Genomic DNA, 21,751 nt, shown 5'->3' with positions numbered 1-21,751 from the left:
ATTCCCTCCTCTTCCAATGGTGCCACCCCTCCCCCCCCACCCCACCCCCGAGCTATGCCCCCAACCCCTTCCTTGGTACCCTCAGTGATCCTTAATGCGCTTTGCCTACCTAGCTCTACCTCTATGTCTTAGTGTGTCCCCAGGATGCACATCAGAGGTAGAGGCAGCCAGCTACCCACCATGTCCATTGGCCTTCAATACACATGCCGATCGTTCTCTTGGAGCCCAGTGGTTCCTCATGTCTGCGGCACCAGCCAGCCTCCCCCTTGGTCATCGCTCTGTTCTCAGCCACAGTAGCCACCTCTAGGGTCCGCTCCTCTAAGGAAGTGCAGATTCTTATGTCTGGCACCCTACCGCCAGTCTGGGCCCTCTCCTGCCGATTGTGGGAGAGCTTTTCCTGAGGAGACACAGTGAGGGCATCATTGGTCACATGCGTGTTTCACAGTGGTGAGAGGGAAATGTGAAGAAAGGACTGGGGGAGTTTGAAGGGAAGGGTATGTGGATGAAGGATTGGGGAGCTGGAACCGAGGGGGTCACATGGAGAGTTGGGGGTGGATGGTCGCATGGGTGCATAAAGGTCTTGGGGTGGTGGGGGGCATTAGTTTCTACTCACTCGTGCTGCCTGGAGTAGGCCATTGACCTTTTTCCGGCACTGGACGCCAGTCCTCCTGGTCACACTCCCGGCACTCAGAGCCATCGCCAACTCATCCCAGACAACACTGGCTGCCCTGTGACTGACCCTCCGGGACACTTGGGGGAACAGGACATCCCTCCTAGTCTCCATTGCATCTAGGAGCCTGGCAGGATCTGCATCCCCAAATCTTGGTGCCGGCCTCCTGGGTGCCATTGTTGTGAGCTGGCTGGTGTCTGCTGTGCAAGAGCTGTCTACGTGCTGCCTCGTTAACTGGACCAATTACCGTTGAATAGCGTTGTTTTCTTCACTGGGCCGGGCACCAGGAAGCTTTCGGCAGTTCCCACTCACTACCACACTTTTATTATAAATTTAGAGTATCCAATTGTTATTTTTTTCCAATTAAAGTGCAATTTAACGTGGCCAATCCACCTAACCTGCACATCTTTGGGTTTTGGGGGTGAAAACCACGCAGACACGGGGAGAGTGTGCAAACTTCACATGGACAGTGATCCAGGGCCGGGATTCGAACCACTGTGCCATGTGCCGCCCCTCACTCCTACATTTTGCAGAGAATCGTGCCCGGTGTCATTTTGGGTGTGCTTGGAGGGCTGTTTACAGCCAGCTTTTTGGGTGAGATCCAGATCTGGATTCACCCACATTTATGGCGTTATCTACCAGCCGCTTTGCGACCGAAAGGGGGGGGTGCAACATGACCAATCGATGCCGAGGGAGGCCTCTCCCAGGCTTCCCGACAGCCATTACACCTCGCGGGATCTCACAAGATGATGTGAGTGTGGGTGGGATCCAGTCTCGGAGAGTGAAGTTGGCTTAGATGCTGACTTACCTCTGTCTTCGTTGGCTCACAAAACCACTCAGCATCTACCGGCCTCGCCAAGGAGATCCCAGCCGGGCACAAATGTGGACCAGGATGTCCAGGAGGCACTGGCAGGTTTGAAGGGGCATTGACAGATGCCAGACTGCCAGTGCCAAGGTAGAAAGCTGGCATTGAGCCCATGGTGAGGATCAGACCGAGGGTGCCCTGCCCTTATGTAGTCGGGTGTGGTGGAACCTCGGACCTCCAATAGGTGGGTTGAGGCATTTGGTGCGTCCAGAGGTTGCATCGGGAGGGTCGTGAGATCGTGGAGGCTTTTGCACATGGTATCCCGATCCCTTCCTGCACTGAGGAGCTCCATCCATCAGAACCTTCACCTGCCTAGACTTCATTCCCCCCTCCTCAAATCCCCCTTTAATGGGCATAGCTTCTTTCAGGTCCTGACCCTTGGTAGTGCCATTTTGCTAGGTTTACACTGCCAGGGTACTCGGTGTCAGCAGGAATGCCATGGTACTGTTCTGTCCCCAACCACCCAGAGGGCTTCAATGGCTTACGAGATATCCAGCATGGCCATCATGTCTGTTCTACGCTTGTTGAGACCAGTACCAGTCAGCGGTAGTTGAGGCCTCACCGGTGCAGCCGCTGACTCCTGGGAGTCGGGAGAATGCAGCCTGACATAGGCCACACATATTTAAATAAGCCTACTGGCTCATTTATGTATGACTATCTGAATTATGTCCAGAAAGGCCCCATTTGGGCCTTTCTTGCAATGCACCTGGCGCAATGAGACCAGCACCAGGCACAACAAGGGGGGAAAAAAAATCACATCCATGCTTTCCTTTTCAAAAGGTTGTGTACAATTTTCTTCAGTCTTTCCTTATTCAAACACCTCTTCATTGTGTTTAATGAATTTAGTTTGATGCTGGTCTTCTCTGGATGTTAGAGAAACATGGAGAAAACATCAGTTATTAAAGCTCCAATTGTAGAATTGAGGAAATATTGTAAAATCTGATTACATTGGTTTACCAGGTATTATTTAATTGCTGACCTGATGTGTATTTCTTTTTCCAGTTCTACCAATGGAAATGAGTGAGAGAGACATTGTGTTCCTTATTGATGGATCAGACAATGTTGGAGACGCAAATTTACCTTTTGTCCGTGATTTTATGACAAGAATAATTCAGAACCTGGCCATTGGAAGTGACGAGGTGCGAGTAGGTCTGGCTCAGTACAGCGATGACACCGAGGCTGAGTTCTATCTGAACACTTATTCATCAAAAGCTGAACTTCTGTCTCATATCAGAAGTCTCAGACTGATCGGGGGAACAACGGCCAACACTGGTTCAGCTTTGGACTTTGCTATTAAATATTATTTTACTAGGTCTGCAGGAAGTCGAATAAAAGAAAATGTTCCTCAGTTTTTGGTGCTTGTTACTGGGGGAAGATCCAGTGATGATGTGGAAGCACCGGCAGATGCACTGAAGCGAGCTGCAGTAATGACCTTCGCTGTTGGAGTTAAACATACGGACCCAGCACAGCTGGAAGAGATTGCAATTGACCCAAGTTTGATCTTCAATGTAAAGGAATTCCACTCTCTGTCTGATGTACACAATCAGCTGATAATACCATTGACAACACTGACCGTTCCAACAGTAATTATTGAAGAACCAACAATAAAACCTGAAGAGGAACCTATTGCTCCTACAGAAGGTACCGGAATTTAGCTTATTGTTTTTTCAGCTACATTTGAGTACATTATCAAACAATATTAGTCCTTGTCAAAAATATCACAGATGATTGGAAATGTAGGGTGCGTGTGAGTTCACTGATTTGTTCCTGATTCTGGGCCACGGCCACCCCAGTATCTCCTTGTCATATTGGATTTCATAATCATTCATAATTCCTGTTCCTCTATATTCTAGAACCCTTCATAATAACTCACAGATCAGCTTTAACAATCCATCTAAGGACATCGGGACAGATTGATTGTACAGATTGACAGAATGTCCCTGGTACAGAAGCTCTTTTGGTGCATTGGAATCATTCCCTACCTCTGGGCTAGAAGATCTCGCTTCAACCCATTTCAGGGCCTCACGGTAGCATGGTGGTTAGCATCAATGCTTCACAGCTCCAGGGTCCCAGGTTCGATTCCCGGCTGGGTCACTGTCTGTGTGGAGTCTGCACGTCCTCCCCGTGTGTGCGTGGGTTTCCTCCGGGTGCTCCGGTTTCCTCCCACAGTCCAAAGATGTGCGGGTTAGGTGGATTGGCCATGCTAAATTGCCCGTAGTGTAAGGTTGATGGGGGGATTGTTGGGTTACGGGTATACGGGTATACGGGTTACGTGGGTTTAAGTGGGGTGATCATTGCTCGGCACGGCATCGAGGGCCGAAGGGCCTGTTCTATGCTGTACTGTTCTATGTTCTATGTTCTATAGCCAAGAAAGGTGCATTCATAACCTGGCTAAGGTTATCAGCCTGTAGATCCTTCAAATGCAGGAGAGTTTTCCGGTCAGCCATACTGTAGAAAACAAAGGCAAACCATTGCAGTACTTTGCACCTGTTCTCAGAATGAGCATCATAATTCCCCTACCTTTTCCTCGGACCTCTATTCACTGTTTCTATTCATATAATCATCTGATGTCCTCTTGAATGCATTGATTGAACCTGCTCCACTACACTTACAACCAGCACATTCCAGACCCAAACCAATCCATAAGACCATAAGACCATTAGACCATAAGACATCGGAGTAGAATTAGGCCACTCGGCCCATCGAATCTGCTCTACCATTCAATCGTGGCTGGCATTTTTCTCATCCCCATTCTCCTACCTTCTCCCCATTATTCCTGATCCCCTTACTGATCAAGAACCTTTCTATCTCTGATTTAAAGACACTCAGTGATTTAGCCTCCACAGCCTTCTGCGGAAAAGAGTTCCACAGATTCACCACCCTCTGGCTGAAGAAATTCCTTCTTATCTCTGGTTTAAAGGATTTCTCATCATCGTTAACTGTTTTCCATGGGCGGAATTCTCCGCAACGGCCAACGCCGTCGTGAAACCTGGAGTGTTTCACAACGGCGTCGGAGGCCGCTCCTTACCCACTATTCTCCCCCAGCGGGGGGGGGCTAGGAGCGGCGTTTCGTGAAACTCGGCCGCAGCGTCAAGGCGGCGCGCCAAGAATGACGCGGCGGCAGCGCCTAAGTGACGTCAGCCACGCATGCGCAGGTTGGTCGGCACCAACCTGCGCATGCGCGGTTGCCATCTTCCCCTCCGCTGCCCCGCAAGACGTGCAAGAGGGGAAAGACTGCGTGTCTTAGAGATGCCGGCCCGACGATCGGTGGGCACCGATCGAGGGCCAGTCCCCTCCCGAGCACGCCCGTGGTGCTCGATCCCCTCTCCGCCCCCCACAGGCACCACACTTACCTGTCGCGCGCTGTTCATGCCGGCAGCGACCAGGTGTGATTGCTGTCGGCGTGAACCCTTCGGGGTCGTCAGGCCGCTCGACCCATCCGGGCCGGAGAATCGCCGGTCGCCGGGAAAAACGGCAAGCGGCGATACTCCGAGCGGGGGAGGGAGAATCGCGGGGGATGCCAGAGCGGCCCTCCCGGGATTCTCCCACCCGGCGCGCCCCATATCTTTTCAGAAAAAATAACTTATTACTTTTGTTTCCCAACACACCAGCAGAATAAAACATTTTTAAATTAAATCACAAGGTATATTTTGAAAGGGCTTCAATTGACCTGCATGTTTTGCATTCAACCAATGCACATTCACTCAGCAATAAAAACAGAACATACTGGAAATCACAGCAAGTGTACAGAGTTAACATTTTAGGTCGCTAATGTCTCTTTGCCAGAACTGAGAAAAGATAGAAATGCAAATTGAAGGAATAAAGTAAGAAACTGGCAAAAGAACAAGATGGAAATAATGGATCTGAGCCACAATTGTTGAGCCCAGTGTTGAGTTCAGAGGGTGTAGATCGATAGTTTTCACACTGTGTTCCAATATGACCACTTTTTAGCACTAATAAATTGATGTGATTCCAGATTTTGACAAAAACAAAACACCAATAAAGCATCAGGGAAACATTCATTGTTTAATTATTACACTTTGTGTACTGCAGATCAGCTTATTCTACAGAAAAGGGTTGGTCTCTCGATAAACACGAGTAAACACAAATCCTCCACCAGCTCTCCACTGGACAAGCACCTATGTTCCCAGCTCGTGTTAGTGATGGGAGATTTTGGAATAATTCCCATATCTTGGAAGCTTCTGGGTCAGGGTTTTTCAAAGTATGGGTCGCGACCTGCGGGTTGGTGTCGGGAGGGTCGTGGAGCAATTGGTGTCGGCGGTCCCATGGTGGACCCTATTGTGGGAGAAATACCCAATCATCTCTCTCCGCATTTTTATTGAGAATAGCAGCCGCTGCCGCCTTTTAAATTAGAAAAAAATGACTCTGTGTATCGTCTTCCGGCCAGAAGCGGCAGCGGTGAGCAGGTCACATGCCCTGTACATATAGTTGACATCAAGTGCCCTCGACGTACATGCTTTTAGCGTCAAATCATAGAGGAGAGTTTGTTCCATGTCCTAGTTACTGGTAAGTAAGGCAAGAGGACTGTGAAGATGAATAATTTTATTCCAAGTAAGAAACGGCCAGAAACGCGAGTAGGTAGTGTACCTACTGAACAGGATCTTTTACTGAGGATTTCAAATCATGCATAATCATATTCATAGTCCCAGAGGCTCAATTTTCATTGGTGCACATAATACTGGTGCGCACAAAATCGCATTGATTTCGTTCAGAAGGTTAGTGTTGAATCTGTGACAAGCAGAACGCATAGACAATGGTAGAAATGAAAGAACAAGGGGCTGGATTCTCCATAATCTGGATTATCCGTTGTGCCAGCAGTGCACCCATGCCCGGGGCTTTCTCAACGGTGATGTTGCTGCCCACAATAGAAAACCCCATTCGCCCGCTGGCGGGATGGAGAAGCCGGCTGCCAGCGAGTGCGCGCCACACCAGAAAAATGGTACGGTGAGATGGAGAATCCTGCACAAGGTTTATTCCAATACAATTATAATACTCCTCCATTCCCCTAAAGGTCTCATTCCCTGACCTGCACCTAGGCCGGAGTTGTTATTGCAGTCTCCTTGTAAAGGAATGGGGTCATATGGTCAATGGTCCATTTGGAATGCTAGAAGGGGAGTGGAAGATGTGTTTGGCGGTGATGGAAATGGTGAAGGAATGTGGTGGCTGATGTGTTGGGAGGTGAGAATACAGGGAACTCAATCATGGTTCTGGGAGGGAGGACAAGGGAAGAGAGCAGATTGGACATACCAGCAGGCCTTGTCAACCATGCTGGGGGGATCCTCAGTTGAAGGGAAAGGAAAACATAATGGAAGCTCTGTATGGAAATGTTGCATCATCTGAACAGGTACTATACAGATGGACAATCTGGAAGAATGGAATGGTGTCCGACAGGTAGCAGGGAGTGAGGAAATTTAATCAACGTGGCTATGTGAATCCATGGGCTTGCAATGAATAGTGGCTAGAATCATTGAATCCCTACAGTGCAGGAGGCTATTCAGCCCATTGAGTGTGCACTGACCCCCGAACAAGCACCCTATGTCGGTAGGTAGCAGTGTTACTAGCAGTATTGCCTTCAGCCTTATTGGTACATTCAGAACCACAGCTACCATAAACCAGACCAAAACCAACAAAAACAGATGGTGGTAATGGTTCAAACTAATGAAAGGAGTAAAATGCTACCATTTTTACGCCGGTATGGCGGCATAGTCTCATTTTGTGAGAATCCAGCCCCATGTGTCTAGTTTACGACCAAAAAGTCGGCGCCACACCTGCACCGATGCTCACCCGGTGGGGGGCTTGCAGCTGCGCCACTGAAATCCCTCGATTTACCTGAAGATACAGACAGAGAATTGCCGGATTTGGGGCTGCGCACGTACGTACAACATGGCGCCGGCCGTGCGCAGACCAGCCTGCCAGATAGTGCCTCCCTGTTACGCCCCTCACCATCCCCGGACAAACCCCGATCAGTCCCCCCAGCCCCCGCCGAAGACCCCCGGCCAGCAGAAACATCTCCCCCCACCGACTTTCCGCAGCCACCACGCGAGGCCCCCGAAAACTGAGAGCACAAGTGATCCATGCTGTCGGGAAATCGGGCCATTGGGGGGCGGAGCATCGGGGGAGTGTCCCTAGTGATGTCCTGAGGCCATCCCAATGGCGTGCGGCGTACTCACCGATTTTAGGGTCAAAACGGATTCTCCGGCCAATGGCCGAATGCGATTACACCATTGGCAATCGGAGAATCTCGCTTCTAGTGTTGATGTCCACGCAGAATGTGTGGACTTTCACGGCAGAAAAACTGGCGCCACACCTGGACTGATTCTGCTGCTGTTAAGGGGCTAGCACCAGCGCCACGTGGAACACAATCGATTGAGAAACGGTGTTGGATTATCTGGTTTCGTCATTGACACTCAGGAGGCTGACAAGCTACAGCCACATATACACATTTCACTCCCCACACCACCCAACAAGATGGCAGCAAGGAGAGCAGCTCCACGCATCACTGAAGCAGAGCTGGGGACACTCCTGGATGTGGTGGAGGTGAGGCGGGTAATCTTGTACCTGGCGGGTGGCCAAACCCCCACCCTGTCCCACACGAGTACCCATTCCGGCTGCCATGACCAGGCGCCTCTGCTGGGAGTGGGGGAAGACAGGAGGGGAACCGCCGGACCTGCGTCCCCTCACTGTGGCTGAGCAGAGGGCCCTGGACATGGTCGGCGGCCCGGAGGAATGGAAGGCTCAGTCGCGGGCGAGGAAGCGAGACCCCGCTTAGTTTCAGTTCCACATGACATGTGTACCAACTCCCCCAACACCCTCATTCCCCACAGCACCCACACACCAACACCATCCTCACCCCCACATCACCACCCTCCACCCCCACTCACAGGTCCAATCCCTCTACCCCCTTGGCTCATGGTCTAATCATGCGTCTTGTCTGGTGTCGTACAGGATCTGCTGGGGAGGGGGCGGGTCCACCAGGTATACCCCTCCCCAACCAGTGCCACAGCCAGAGGTCCACCCCCCCAACTGATCTGTTTGCTTGGCAGCAGGTTGGCAGCAGGCAGAACGAGGCTCCGCCACGCCATCCGGGACACATGAGCAGCATGAGCCCCACCCACCTCCCCCATCTCCCGACTGTCCCCACCACTGCCATCCAGGGATACGATGGCACTGCGTGATGGAATGACCAGCTCACACACAGGGATCACCCAAGTGTACGGTGGAAAGTGCCACTGTCGGCAGGAGTCAGACGAAAAATAAACGATGCGGAGCAGCAGAGCTCACCGCAGAGTGGGTTGTCATCATCCTCCATCCAATGGACCAGTCCCAGTGTCACTGCCAACCCAGGGCCCGCACCCCATTGTACGGCCGGGATGTATCACGGAGGGGGTTGCAGGTGGGGGACGGCCAGGGCGGGGATTGTGAGAGTCGGATGCGGTGTCTGTGCTCCTGGCCAGTCTCCCGCCTCCACCCCAACCCCCCCCCCCCCACCAAGGCGTTGAACCTGGAGGCGATCATGGGCAGCACAGTGGCGCAATGGTTAGTTCTGCTGCCTCACGGCATCGAGTCCCAGGTTCGATCCCAGCCCTGTATCACTGTCCGTGTGGAGTTATCACATTCTCCCGGTGCCTGCGTGGGTCTCACCCCTACAACCCAAAGATGTGCAGAGTAGGTGGATTGGCTAAATTGCGCCTTACTTGGAAAAAATTAATTGGGTACTCCAAATTTATTAAAAAAAGAACCTGGAGGCGATCAGAGTGTCCAGTGCACGTCGGCCTTGGCGTAAATATCATGCAGCCTCCCGTGCCTGCCTGTGCCTGTGCCTGTGCCCCATTTCCAGCTCATCCTCCCCCTCCGCACATCCTCCTCATCGGATGAGGCCTGGCATTCTTCCTCCTCTGAGCACATCGCCAGTGTGCTGCCTGATGGTGTAGAGGACACATCAGGACACCACGAATTGGGTGATCCTCTGAGCATCTTGTATAGAGCGGCCTGTCATCTGCAGGTGCTCGTAGGGGGGCATGCCCCGTTGATCACTCCTGGAACTGGAGCAATCCGGCGATGGAGGCGAACCCTGCTGCCCAGAGATCCTGGTGCGCTCGATGTATTAAGCCGCCTGGGCATATAGGGCCTTTTGAAGGATGCACCTGTGCACTGTGGTCTATGAGCACCTGACAGGTTGGCGGGCGGGTGAGGGGGTGGAGGAGGTGGGGTAGGGGGGGTGGTTGGGGAGCGGAGGTAGGGGCGCCCAAGCAGTCGGTGCTACTGTGCAGAACCAGGGGCCAAGATGGGTGGCCAGCCTGCCTGGGCACCACTCCAGTCCAGTGGGAGGTCACCCCGGCCACTCGGCCTGTTCACCTGTCATTCCCCCTCTCCCGGCCCTGCCATGGCCCACCCCCACCCCAGTCAGCCCTAGCCAGTGTCCGGCCCAGCAGCCTACAATCGCCCCTCTCTGTGTCCTATCTCCTCTCTCTCTCTCCCTCATTCGCCACAACGCCGCTTTCACGATTTTTAAAAGCATAACTGAACCACGCTGTCGGGACTTGGCCCATCGGAGGAGGAAAATCGTGGATGCCCCGGAGAATACCGTGTTGATGCTGCTGTCGAGGCGTCAAAGAATCGCGATTTGGCGTCAAGTCGGCGCCCGTGTCGATTTTGGCTTCAGAACCTATTATCCGTATAATCGCATTTCGCGATTCTGGCATCGGCAAACGGAGAATTCCGTCCCTTGTCTATCATCAGATCTAATTAATTGGGTTGAATGCTCTGATTTTAAGACTAAGTGTGGTGGCGGGCGGCTCCTGTGAACCTTTCTGCTGTCCAGGATCGCAATATCTCACGCCAGATTCTGCACTTGGAATCTCTAAATTGGACACAAGCGCATTCCCCTTCAAGTCATCTGGTGGGCCGACTGCTGATTAGTTTGCCTGCCCTCAGCTGATACATTCAAATGTCCTTGCACCATATTTAAATAGCAGTCCAGCATTCTCATATCACTCTCTCCAGCCCACCTGTCTTCACCGGACCCTGCAGGATGTCGGTGTTGTGGAAATCATAATAAAGACAAATTCCTCGAGGTTCGGTTAAAGGGAATTTATTTGCACAAATATATTTGCGTTGAGAGAGTGTTCCAGCTGCAAAAGCCAGTGCACTGCACTCTGAGATTCGATTGAAGACAGCGGGCGGAATTCTCCGCTCCCGTGAAAAATCGGGAAGGCCGTCGTGAACGCGGCCGAGTTTCACGACGGCCTCGGAGGCCGCTCCTCTCACCTTATTCACCCCCACCCGGGGGGCTTGGAGCGACCCTCAGTAACTCTCGGCCACCGCGCCTTGACGCTTGTGCCGAGAATGACGTGGCTGGCGCGCCTAAATGACGTCAGCCGCGCATGCGCAGGTTGGCTGGCTCCAACCCGCGCATGCGCGGCTGATGTCACGACGGCTGGCGGCTCATACCCGCGCATGTGCGGTTGCCGTCTTCCCCTCCGCTGCCTCGCAAAGCGTGGCGGCTTGATCTTGCAGGGCGGCGGAGGGGAAAGAGTGCGTCCCTTTGAGACGCCGACCCGACGATCGGTGGGCACCGATCGCGGGCCAGTCCCCTCCCGAGCACGGCCGTGGTACTCACTCCCCTCTCCGCCCCCCACAAGCTTAAAACCAGCTTTTGGCGCCATGTTCACGACGGCAGCGACCAGGTGTCGCCGTTGTGAACCAGTCGCGAACGGCAGGTCGCTCATCCCATCCGGGCCGGAGAATCGCTGGTCGCCGTGAAAAACGGCGAGCGGCGATTCTTCCGAGCGGGGGGGTAGGAGAATCGCGGGGGGAGCCAAGGGGGCGTGTCATGAGTCGCCCGGCCCTCCCGCGATTCTCCCACCCGGCGTGGGGAGCGGAAAATCACGCCCAGCATGTTTTTAGAATCTGAAGTAACAGCTTGAAGTAAACAGGCATGCTAATATTAAATAGACCTTGGAAAGTACGTACGATGAAATACGTAGTACGTATGTTCTTGCTCTTGGCTAAAAGCAACTTGAATACACATTTTGTTATCTTTCGGAGGACAATGTGTTTTCATTATAAGGCCGAGATCAGAATATTAAGCAGTATTTTGTTTATGTTACCTGACCTACTTATTTTACTCCAAAAGCAATGTTGAACTCGTCAAGCATTTCCCAGCATGCTTCGAAGTTGGTTCATGTTAATTTCCCTTCCACAGTCGACAACCCAGGGGGAAATGGCTAACAGCCTGAAGAAGACGTCTGTTCCTTGATTCAACCACCCTCCCCTGAGCCCATCATTCAAAGTGCCCATTCCCCATTTGGATACCTACCCAGTGCATCTGGCGTCTTTGTGCACCCACTTCCAGTAAACAATGTGGTGGCACAGTGGTTGGCACTGCCTCAAAGTCTCAGGAAATTGGGTTTAGTTCCAGCCCTGGATGACTGTATGGAGTTTGCACCTTCTCCCTGTGTCTGAGTAGGTTTGCTCCGGGTGCTGCAGTTTCTCCCCATAGTCCAAATATATGCAGGTTAGGTGGGGTTATGGAGATAGGGTGGGCAAGTGGGCCCAGCTAGGGTGCTCTTGCAGAGGATCAGTGCAGATTTGATAGGCTGAATGGCCTCCTTTTGCAGGAAACCTATGGTATCTTTTGATCCCCTTGTTTGTGAACTTTACATACAGCCATGTCAGGATCCAACTTCCCTCCCCTCGACCTTTTCTTCCTTCCATTCATCCTCATCAACTTCCTTGCCCCCCTGTCTGTCAGTGTGAGCCCTCACCCTGCACGCCCCCCTCCTTGTACAGCCCTCCTTCCACATTGCCCCCCCCCCCTTGTCCATATTTCCTGTGGATTAGTTTTCATTTATTTGTATTGAAACTCCCTTGGCCCATTCATTTAACTTGTCAAATTCCCTTGGATGCAATCAATCTGCCAATACTTTATCAGCAAATCTCATTGCTAAATACCATTGACAGTTTTATCATATTTTATAATATTGAAGAACCTGACATGCAATTTGTGAATTATATAAACAAATAATACATATAGCACTGTTCATTGCGAACATCTTCCATGCTTGATAAAAGATCGGCGGCTTCAAAGGTTACCTCTATTTCTCGCTCCACAGACCACATTCCTGAGCTGATGAGTGTTTCCAGCCTTCACTGTTTTATTTCAGATTCCTTTGCACTTAACCCCCTTGCTAGAATTGTTTTTCAGTTAGTCACTTGCTGCTTTGGGCTCATTCAGCATGTTAGCTTAACTCAAATCTGGGATCTTGTCAAAGTGTTTGAAAGAATAAAGGAAATTAGAAGCTCTGTACTGTTATCACCTGCTGAATCTGCTCCCTTCTCAAAGAAGTCCAGCAGATTTGCAAAGCAACGTCTGAAGCCAAATCGGGAAATGCGATAGAGCGGAGAATAGGTTCTGATGCCGAAATCGCGGCGGGCTCCGATTTGACGTCAAATCGAGATTCTCCGTCACCTTGACAGTGGTGCCAATGCATTCCGGAACGCACGTACAGTAAACACTTTACGTGTCATTAGCGGGTCCAACCTAGTATTCTCCGCGGCCACCCAGATTCTCCGCCTCCAATGGGCTTGGTTCCCGATGGCACGGTTCACGTGTGCTTTCAAACTCGTGAAACTGGCGTGGTGGCTGCTGAGGAAAAGAGAGAGGAGGTGGGACTCGGAGAGAGGAGCGACCGTGGGCTGCTGGGCCGGACACTGGCTGTGCTGCGGAGCCCAGCCAGGGCTGGGGGTAGGGGGTGACGGAGGAACAGGCAAGTGGCCGGGGTGACCACCCACAGGACTGGGCGATGTCCAGTTACAGACTGCCATTACCGTGGCCTGCAAGGCAGTCATCTTGCTGCACACCCACTAATCACCCACCTTGGCCCCTGCTTCTGCAAAGTGACACTGACCAGATGGGTGCACCACCCCCCTGCCGCACCCCACACCACCCGGCCACCACCCGCTGGTGGCCCACCCAGGGCAACGCCCACAGTAACCCCTATGGGGGTCGCGGTGCATACTGCTGGCAGGGGCAGTGCCACCCAATAGTACCCCTGGCATCATGGATTGGCACCAGGGCCAGTAGCCCCATGGTGCTTGCTACTGATGGGGCCAGGGGTGCGAGGATTTTGGGGGTGTGGGGTGGGGGAGAAGGACATGCGGTGGCGGATCCCGCAGTGCCAACTGGGGCCACCATTTAGCCTGGTGGACCTGGTTGGGCACAGTGATATGCACCATGCAAATATGTCAGCCTTTCACTTCCTGCAGAGAATGGATATTGGAATTCTACCAGCAATGGTGGCCTTCCTGCTAGTCGCCACAGCTCTGGGGGATGTCCTGCGGCTGTACGTGGGCGCTGCTTGAGGAGGAGGAGGAAGCTGTTGCAGCCGAGCGGGCAGCAGAGGGGCAGATGACAGCCGCTCAGGTTGGAAGGCCAACTGCCCAACTGGCCAAGAAGGAGGAGGTGTGAAGGATGCGCCACATGAGGCCTCTTGTGTACCGGCACCGCCTGTCATTTGAGCGGTCATTATAGTGGTTGTGTCCTGTCTGGTGATTGGCTGCTGTGTTCTGTGTGTTCACTGGTCATCCTGTGTGTCAATCACTGCCTGTCTGCAGTCCATCATATACCTGTGTGAATATTATGACATTTCCCCCTTTTTTTTGTACTTTGAAAAAATGTGTGTGGGTCAATAAATAGTGAGTGTGTGTACAGGAGCCTGACTATATACAAAGTATGTTAACGTATTTATATGGGAAGGTGTCTAGTGCATATAGGGGGTAGATAACAAATTAGGAAAAAACAATACAGATGTGTAAACGATGAGATAACAAGGTAATGCAACAGTTAGTCTATAAATTCAGTCTCTGTGGCGGGCGGCGAATTTTGGTTGACTGCCTGAAGGGTGGGTCAGGGGCCGCCTGCACTTGAACAGGCGGAACTGCCTCCAATGTAGAGGTCGGTAAAAGAACTGGCAGATCGGTGGCCTCGTGGAAGAGCACGTCCTGAGGAACCAGCATGCGAGGTGGGACATCACGTTCAGGTGGCGGGTGTGGAAGTAGCCGCAGTGCCCACCTATTACGCCGAAGAAAGGAGCCATCAGGCATGCGAACGAGGAACGATCTCGGGGCCACTTGCTTGACCACCACAGCTCAGGCAGACCAGCCACCGCCAGGTAGCTGAACACGTTCTCGGTCAGCAGGGACTAGCTCGGGGAGATCTGTGGCGTGGGCGTCGTACGCCGACTTGCATTGGGCCCGAGACAGTTGCATCCTCTGCAGGACTGGAAAATTGTCAAGGTCCGGGATGTGGATAGCCGGCACCGTCATTCGCAGTGTGCAGTTCATTAGGAGCTGTGCTGGGGGCAGCCCAGTGGACAAAGGAGTCACCCTGTGGGCTAACAGCGCCAGGTTGAAATCCGAACCCGAGTCAGCAGCTTTGCACAACAGTCTTTTAACGATGTGGACCCCCTTTTCAGCCTTCCCATTCGACTGGGGGTAGTGGGGGCTTGAAGTGACGTGCCTAAAATTGTATAGCCGGGCAAAATCCGTCCACTCCTGGCTGAAGAAGCAAGGGCCATTATTAGCCATAACTGTAAGTGGAATGCCATGATGGGCAAAAGTCTCCTTGCATGCCCTGATTACTGCTGCTGATGTGAGGTCAGTCAGTCTGACCACCTCGGGGTAGTTGGAAAAGTAGTCCACTAGGAGGATATAGTCTTGGCCCTTTGCATGAAAGAGGTCAACACCAACTTTGGACCATGGGGAGGATACCTGTTCATGCGGCTGTAGAGTCTCTTTAGGCTGAGTTGGCTGGAACCTTTGACACGTTGGACAATTGAGGACCATGTTGGCGATATCCTGGCTGATACTGGCCAATATACTGCCTCTCGGGCTCGACGGCGACACTTTTCGACCCCCAGGTGACCCTCGTGGATTTTGGCCGAGGACCAGCTCTCACATGCTCTGTAGGATTACTATCCTGTCCAGCTTCGTTAGTATGCCGTCCACAACTGCCCCTTTTGCCAACCATCCGTGAGATGTCGCATGACCCGCTGGAGTAAAGGATCCCTGGCCATCTCCTGACGAATTTGCATCACCCTTTCATCAGTGGCCAGAAAGTTGGAGGCACAAAACTTCACCTGACAGACAAAGTCCGACTGCTCACACGGCGTGGTCGTGAATCTAGAGAGTACATCGGCCACAATGAGTTCTTTGCCCGGGGTGTAGACCAGGTCGAAATCGGAGCGGCGTAGCTTGAGAAGGATGCGTTGTAACCGTGGCATCAGGTCATTGAGGTATTTTTGGATGATGTGAACCAATGGCCTGTGGTCCGTCTTGACCGTGAATTTGGGGAGTCCACACACATAATCATGGAATTTGTCGATCCCTGTGAGGAGGCCCAGGCATTTTTTTTTTATCTGAGCGTATCGTTGCTCAGTAGGTGTCATGGCTCTAGAGGCATATGCGACTGGAGCCCAGGAGGAGGAATAGTCCTGCTGGAGGAGTACTGCCCCAATGCCAGCCTGGCTCGCGTCGGTGGAGATCTTGGTCTCCTTGGCAGGGTCGAAAAATGCCAGCACCAGGGCCTTAGTGAGTTTCGCCCTGAGCTCACGCCACTCTTGCTCATGAGCGGGGAGCCACTGGAAGTCCATAGTTTTTTATTACGAGATTGCGGAGAGCTGTGGTGTGTGATGCAAGGTTGGAGATAAACTTCCCAAGGAAGTTGACCATCCCTAGGAAGTTGAGGACCGTCTTCTTGTCCTCCGGGGTCTTCATGGCGTTGATCGCCGACACCTTGTCTGCATCTGGCTGCACGCCGAACTGCGAAAATGGTTGCCAAGGAACTTGATTTCTGCTTGACAGAACGAGCATTTGGCTCTATTGAGTCGGAGGCCATGCTCGTGGATCCTGTGGAACACTCGCTTAAGGCGATCGATGTGCTCCTGAGGAGTTGTGGGCCAGATAATGATATCATCGACGTACACTCGCACCCCCTCGATGCCCTCCATCATTTGCTCCATTATGCGGTGGAACACCTCCGAGGCAGAGATGATGCCAAAGGGCAGTCGGTTGTAACAGTAGCGACCGAACTGGGTGTTAAATGTGTAGAGCTTTCGACTGGACGCATCCAGCTGTATTTGCCAAAACCCCTTGGAGGCATCCAGCTTCGTGAAGAATTTGGCATGAGCCATTTCGCTGGTGAGCTCTTCTTGTTTAGGTATAGGGTAGTGTTCCCTCATGATGTTACAGTTCAAATCTTTGGGGTCGATACAAATGCGGAGTTCCCCTGACGGTTTTTTGACACAAACCATGGAGCTAACCCAGTCCGTGGGTTCCGTGACCTTAGAAATGCGGCCCTGGTCCTGGAGGTCTTGCAGCTGCTGCTTGAGGCGGTCCTTAAGGGGTGCCGGCACCTGACGTGGTGCATGAACCCCAGGTGTGGCATTTGGCTTCAGCAATATCTTGTATCGGTAGGGGAGTGTGCCCATACCTTCGAACACGCTGTGGTATTGCGCTATGATGTCACTGAGTTGGGCTTGGAAGTTGACATCTGGCGAGGCCGTTGCCTGTGCGGACCACATGGTGTGAACCCGCCGCACAAGATTCAGGAGTTTGCAGGCCCGAGCACCGAGCAGGGAAGCTCTGTTGGTTCCTACAATTTCAAAACGCAGGGTTGCTTTTGAAGACAATGGGATACCGCAAGCTGGCATGAGCCACTGGCAGCAATGGCATTGCCATTGTAGTCGAGGAGCTGGCAGGCCGATGGAAGAATGCTTGGCTTGACGCGGATGGTGTCAAGGTCAGTCTTTGAAATGAGATTTGCTGAAGCGCCGGTGTCCAGCCAGAAGCGTATGTGAGCCTTGTTGACCGTAAGGGTGGCACACCACTCGTCGTCCGGATCAATGCTCATCACAGGGAGTTGTTTCACCATCTTTGCTGAAGGCAGCATATGCTTGGTGATGATGCCCACCCAGAATGGGGATGTGAGGCCCTCGGTGTCAGGATCTGGAAGCATGTTGGAGTCGGAGTTCCTGCGCTGCGGCTGGGATTGCTGTGTGTTGGGCAGTTGAGCAGGTCTGCACAGGACTGCGTAGTGACCAAGCTTGAGGGGCTGGTTTAGCACACTGGGCTAAATCGCTGGCTTTTAAAGCAGACCAAGGCTGGCCTGCAGCACGGTTTAATTCCTGTACCAGCCTCCCGGAAAAGGCGACTAGGGGCTTTTCACAGTAACTTCATTGAAGCCTACTCGTGACAATAAGCGATTTTCATTTCATTTCATTTCACTGCAGACAGCGTGGAGATTTCACGGGACATTGCCGCTTTAAGTGGGTGGAGCCACAGTTGTACACGTCATGACACCAATGTCAGGACGCTCCGTGTGCCACCGCGCATGCGCAGTACGGTTGAACGATGTGTGCACCTGTGCAGTTCGGTCGTCGGCCTCGCGTCTCCTTGGTCGTGGCGCACATGCGCAGGAGCCCGGGTAAAGCATGCAAAATGCCTGCCCTCAGCCAGACAGGCCCTGGAGCTGTTTGTCGGCCTACACCCGCTCCGCATCGTGGGGGCTTTGCCGCGCCGTCTCTGCCGCCTTGATATGGGAGTACCGGTTGTTAGCGTGCTCGTGTAGGACGCAGGTCTCGATGGTGATTGTAAGGGTGAGCTGCTTAACTTTAAGGAGCTGCTGGCGAAGGGTATCGGAGTGGACCCCGAAAACGATCTGGTCGCGGATCATGGAATCGGAAGTGGAGCCGTAGTTGCAGTACTGCACGAGGATGCGGAGATGGTTAAAAAGGACTGAAAAGGTTCATCCTTACCCTGAAGCCTCTGCTGGAACACATAGCGTTCAAAGCTCTCATTGACTTCGATGTCACAGTGACTGTCGAACTTCAGCAGGACTGTTTTAAACTTTGTCTTGTCCTCGCCTTCAGCAAATGTGAGGGATTTGTAGAACATAGAACGATACAGCGCAGTACAGGCCCTTCGGCCCTCGATGTTGCACCGACATGGAAAAAAAAACTAAAGGCCATCTAACCTACACTATGCCCTTATCATCCATATGCTTATCCAATAAACTTTTAAATGCCCTCAATGTTGGCGAGTTCACTACTGTTGCAGGTAGGGCATTCCACGGCCTCACCACTCTTTGCGTAAAAAAACCACCTCTGACCTCTGTCCTATATCTATTACCCCTCAATTTAAGGCTATGTCCCCTCGTGCTAGCCACCCCCATCCGCGGGAGAAGGCTCTCGCTGTCCACCCTATCTAACCCTCTGATCATTTTGTATGCCTCTATTAAGTCACCTCTTAACCTTCTTCTCTCTAACGAAAACAACCTCAAGTCCATCAGCCTTTCCTCCTAAGATTTTCCCTCCATACCAGGCAACATCCTGGTAAATCGCCTCTGCACCCATTCCAAAGCTTCCACGTCCTTCCTATAATGAGGCGACCAGAACTGTACGCAATACTCCAAATGCGGCCGTACTAGAGTTTTGTACAACTGCAACATGACCTCATGGCTCCGGAACTCAATCCCTCTACCAATAAAGGCCAACACACCATAGGCCTTCTTCACAACCCTATCAACCTGGGTGGCAACTTTCAGGGATCTATGTACATGGACACCGAGATCCCTCTGCTCATCCACACTGCCAAGAATTTTACCATTAGCCAAATATTCCGCATTCCTGTTTTTCTTTCCAAAGTGAATCACCTCACACTTCTCCACATTAAACTCCATTTGCCACCTCTCAGCCCAGCTCTGCAGCTTATCTATGTCCCTCTGTAACCTGCAACATCCTTCCGCACTGTCTACAACTCCACCGACTTTAGTGTCGTCTGCAAATTTACTCACCCATCCTTCTGCGTCCTCCTCTAGGTCATTTATAAAAATGACAAACAGCAACGGCCCCAGAACAGATCCTTGTGGTACGCCACTCGTAACTGAACTCCATTCTGAACATTTCCCATCAACTACCACCCTCTGTCTTCTTTCAACTAGCCAATTTCTGATCCACATCTCTAAATCACCCTCAATCCCCAGCCTCCGTATTTTCTGCAATAGCCGACCGTGGGGAACCTTGTCAAACGCTTTACTGAAATCCATATACACCACATCAACTGCTCTACCCTCGTCTACCTGTTCAGTCACCTTCTCAAAGAACTCCGCCACCGTAATACTGTCCTTGACTAGCAGCGTCACACCTCCCCCTCTTTTCCCCCTTCTCTGAGCTTACTAAAACACCTAAACCCCGGAACCTGCAACAACCATTCCTGTCCCTGCTCTATCCATGTCTCTGAAATGGCCACAACGTCGAAGTCCCAGGTACCCACCCATGCTGCCAGTTCCCCTACCTTATTTCGTATACTCCTGGCATTGAAGTAGACACACTTCAAACCACCTACCTGAACACTGGCACCCTTCTGCGAAGTCAAATCTGTGCTCCTGACCTCTATACTCTCAATCTCCCGTAGCCCAAAACTACAATCCAGGTTCCCATGCCCCTGCTGAATTAGTTTAAACCCCCCCAAAGAGCACTAACAAATCTCCCCCCCAGGATATTGGTGCCCCTCAGGTTCAGATGTAGACCATCCTGTCTATAGAGGTCCCACCTTCCCCAGAAAGAGCCCCAGTTATCCAGAAATCTGAATCCCTCCCGACTGCACCATCCCTGTCGCCACGTGTTTAATTGCTCTCTCTCCCTATTCCTCATCTCACTATCACGTGGCACAGGCAACAACCCAGAGATAACAACTCTGTTTGTTCTCGCTCTGAGCTTCCATCCTGTAGATGTGGATAGCGTGGCCCCCGGCTGTAGAAAGGAAGAGTGCGATCTTCCTGGCATCCGATGGGGCTTTGAGGTCGGTGGCTTCAAGAGAGAGCTGGAACTTCTGCTTGAAAATCTTCCAGTTAGCACCGAGGTTGCCGGTGATGCGGAGCTGCGGGTGAGGGCGGACGCTATCCACGTTACCGGATGGCTGATCGCTGGTCAAAGGCAGATTATCTCAAGATAGGACCGTCAAACTCGAGCATGACTCACTGGTACTATGATGTGTTGGGTAAGGTGGGTCTGCGAGGACTACGTTTACTGCTGTAGCAAGAGAGACAGGCTTCCAACACTTGAAGAAATGGAACTTGATTTTATTGAACTCTTAACTATCATACATACTTTAACTGTGGGTTGACACTATGCTGACTTGACTGGAGACCTGAGACTAACCTGACCAGACTATCTCACTACCACATGGTGTATGTTCTAGTTGCTGTTCATGAGCTCTGACTGTCTCAGAGGCTGGATCCCAAGAGAGCGGGAAAACTAGTGCCCTCTAGCTTTATAGTGGTCATGTCCTGTCTGGTGATTGGCTGTATGTTCTGTGTGCTCACTGGTCATCTTGTGTGTCAATCACTGCCTGTCTGTGCACCATCATATACCTGTGTGTATATTATGACACTAGTCTCTTTCCAAACATGCCCCTCTCATTTCTCCATCTCTTCACTTCAACTTTATGCTGTCTTCCAGTGCCAGACATTTGTTTTATTTTTGTTCTCATGCATTTCTCCATATCTCTATTTCACCCCAAACAGTTCCCATATTATTCAAGTTCCCACAGAATCACAGAAAAATACATTGCAGAAAAGGCCCTTCAGCCCTTCTAGTTTGCATCGCCCCATTAAAGGCACCTGATCTGCCAATCTTAATCCCATTTGTCAGCACATGGCCCATAGCCCCAAATGTGAAGATGTGCCAAGTGCTCATTCAGGTACATTTTATAGGATGTGAGGCAATTCACCTCTACCACCCTCTCAGGCAGTGCATTCCAGTCACCATCCTCCTCAACTCCCCCCTGAACCTGCCGCACCTCACCTTGAACTTTTGTCCCCTCATAATCGATCTTTTAAGTAAAGGAAACAACTGTTCCCTCTCAACACTATCCATGCCCTTCATAATCTTGTATACATCGATCAGGTCGCCCCTCAGTCTTCCCTGCTCCAGCAAAAACAACCCAAGCCTATCCAATCTCTCTTCATAAGTTAAATGTTCCATCCCAGGCAACATCCTGGTGAAGTGCCTTTGCACCCGCTCCAGTGCAATCACATCCTTCCTATAATGTGGTGACCAGAACTGCACACAGTACTCCAGCTGTGGCCTCACCAGTGTTCGACATAACTCCATCATGACCTCCTTACTTTTGTAATC

The 21,751-nt window shown here is 51.8% G+C and overlaps 1 protein-coding gene across 5 annotated transcripts in view; it reads left to right on the top strand.

The window, feature by feature from the left end:
• Positions 1-21,751, top strand: part of col6a3 (collagen, type VI, alpha 3) — a 294,343-nt gene that overhangs the window by 73,985 nt on the left and 198,607 nt on the right. For all 5 annotated transcript variants that reach the window (XM_038788414.1, XM_038788411.1, XM_038788403.1 and 2 more), the window contains exon 6: positions 2,538-3,176. In XM_038788414.1, coding sequence (XP_038644342.1) covers positions 2,538-3,176 — 639 coding nt within the window. The remainder of the gene's footprint in view (positions 1-2,537; positions 3,177-21,751) is intronic.

The sequence above is a fragment of the Scyliorhinus canicula genome, chromosome 2 (assembly GCF_902713615.1).
Source record: "Scyliorhinus canicula chromosome 2, sScyCan1.1, whole genome shotgun sequence".
Taxonomy (NCBI): domain Eukaryota; kingdom Metazoa; phylum Chordata; class Chondrichthyes; order Carcharhiniformes; family Scyliorhinidae; genus Scyliorhinus; species Scyliorhinus canicula.
Note: the sequence above shows the minus strand (reverse complement) of the source record. Positions and strands in the feature narration are given on the sequence as shown.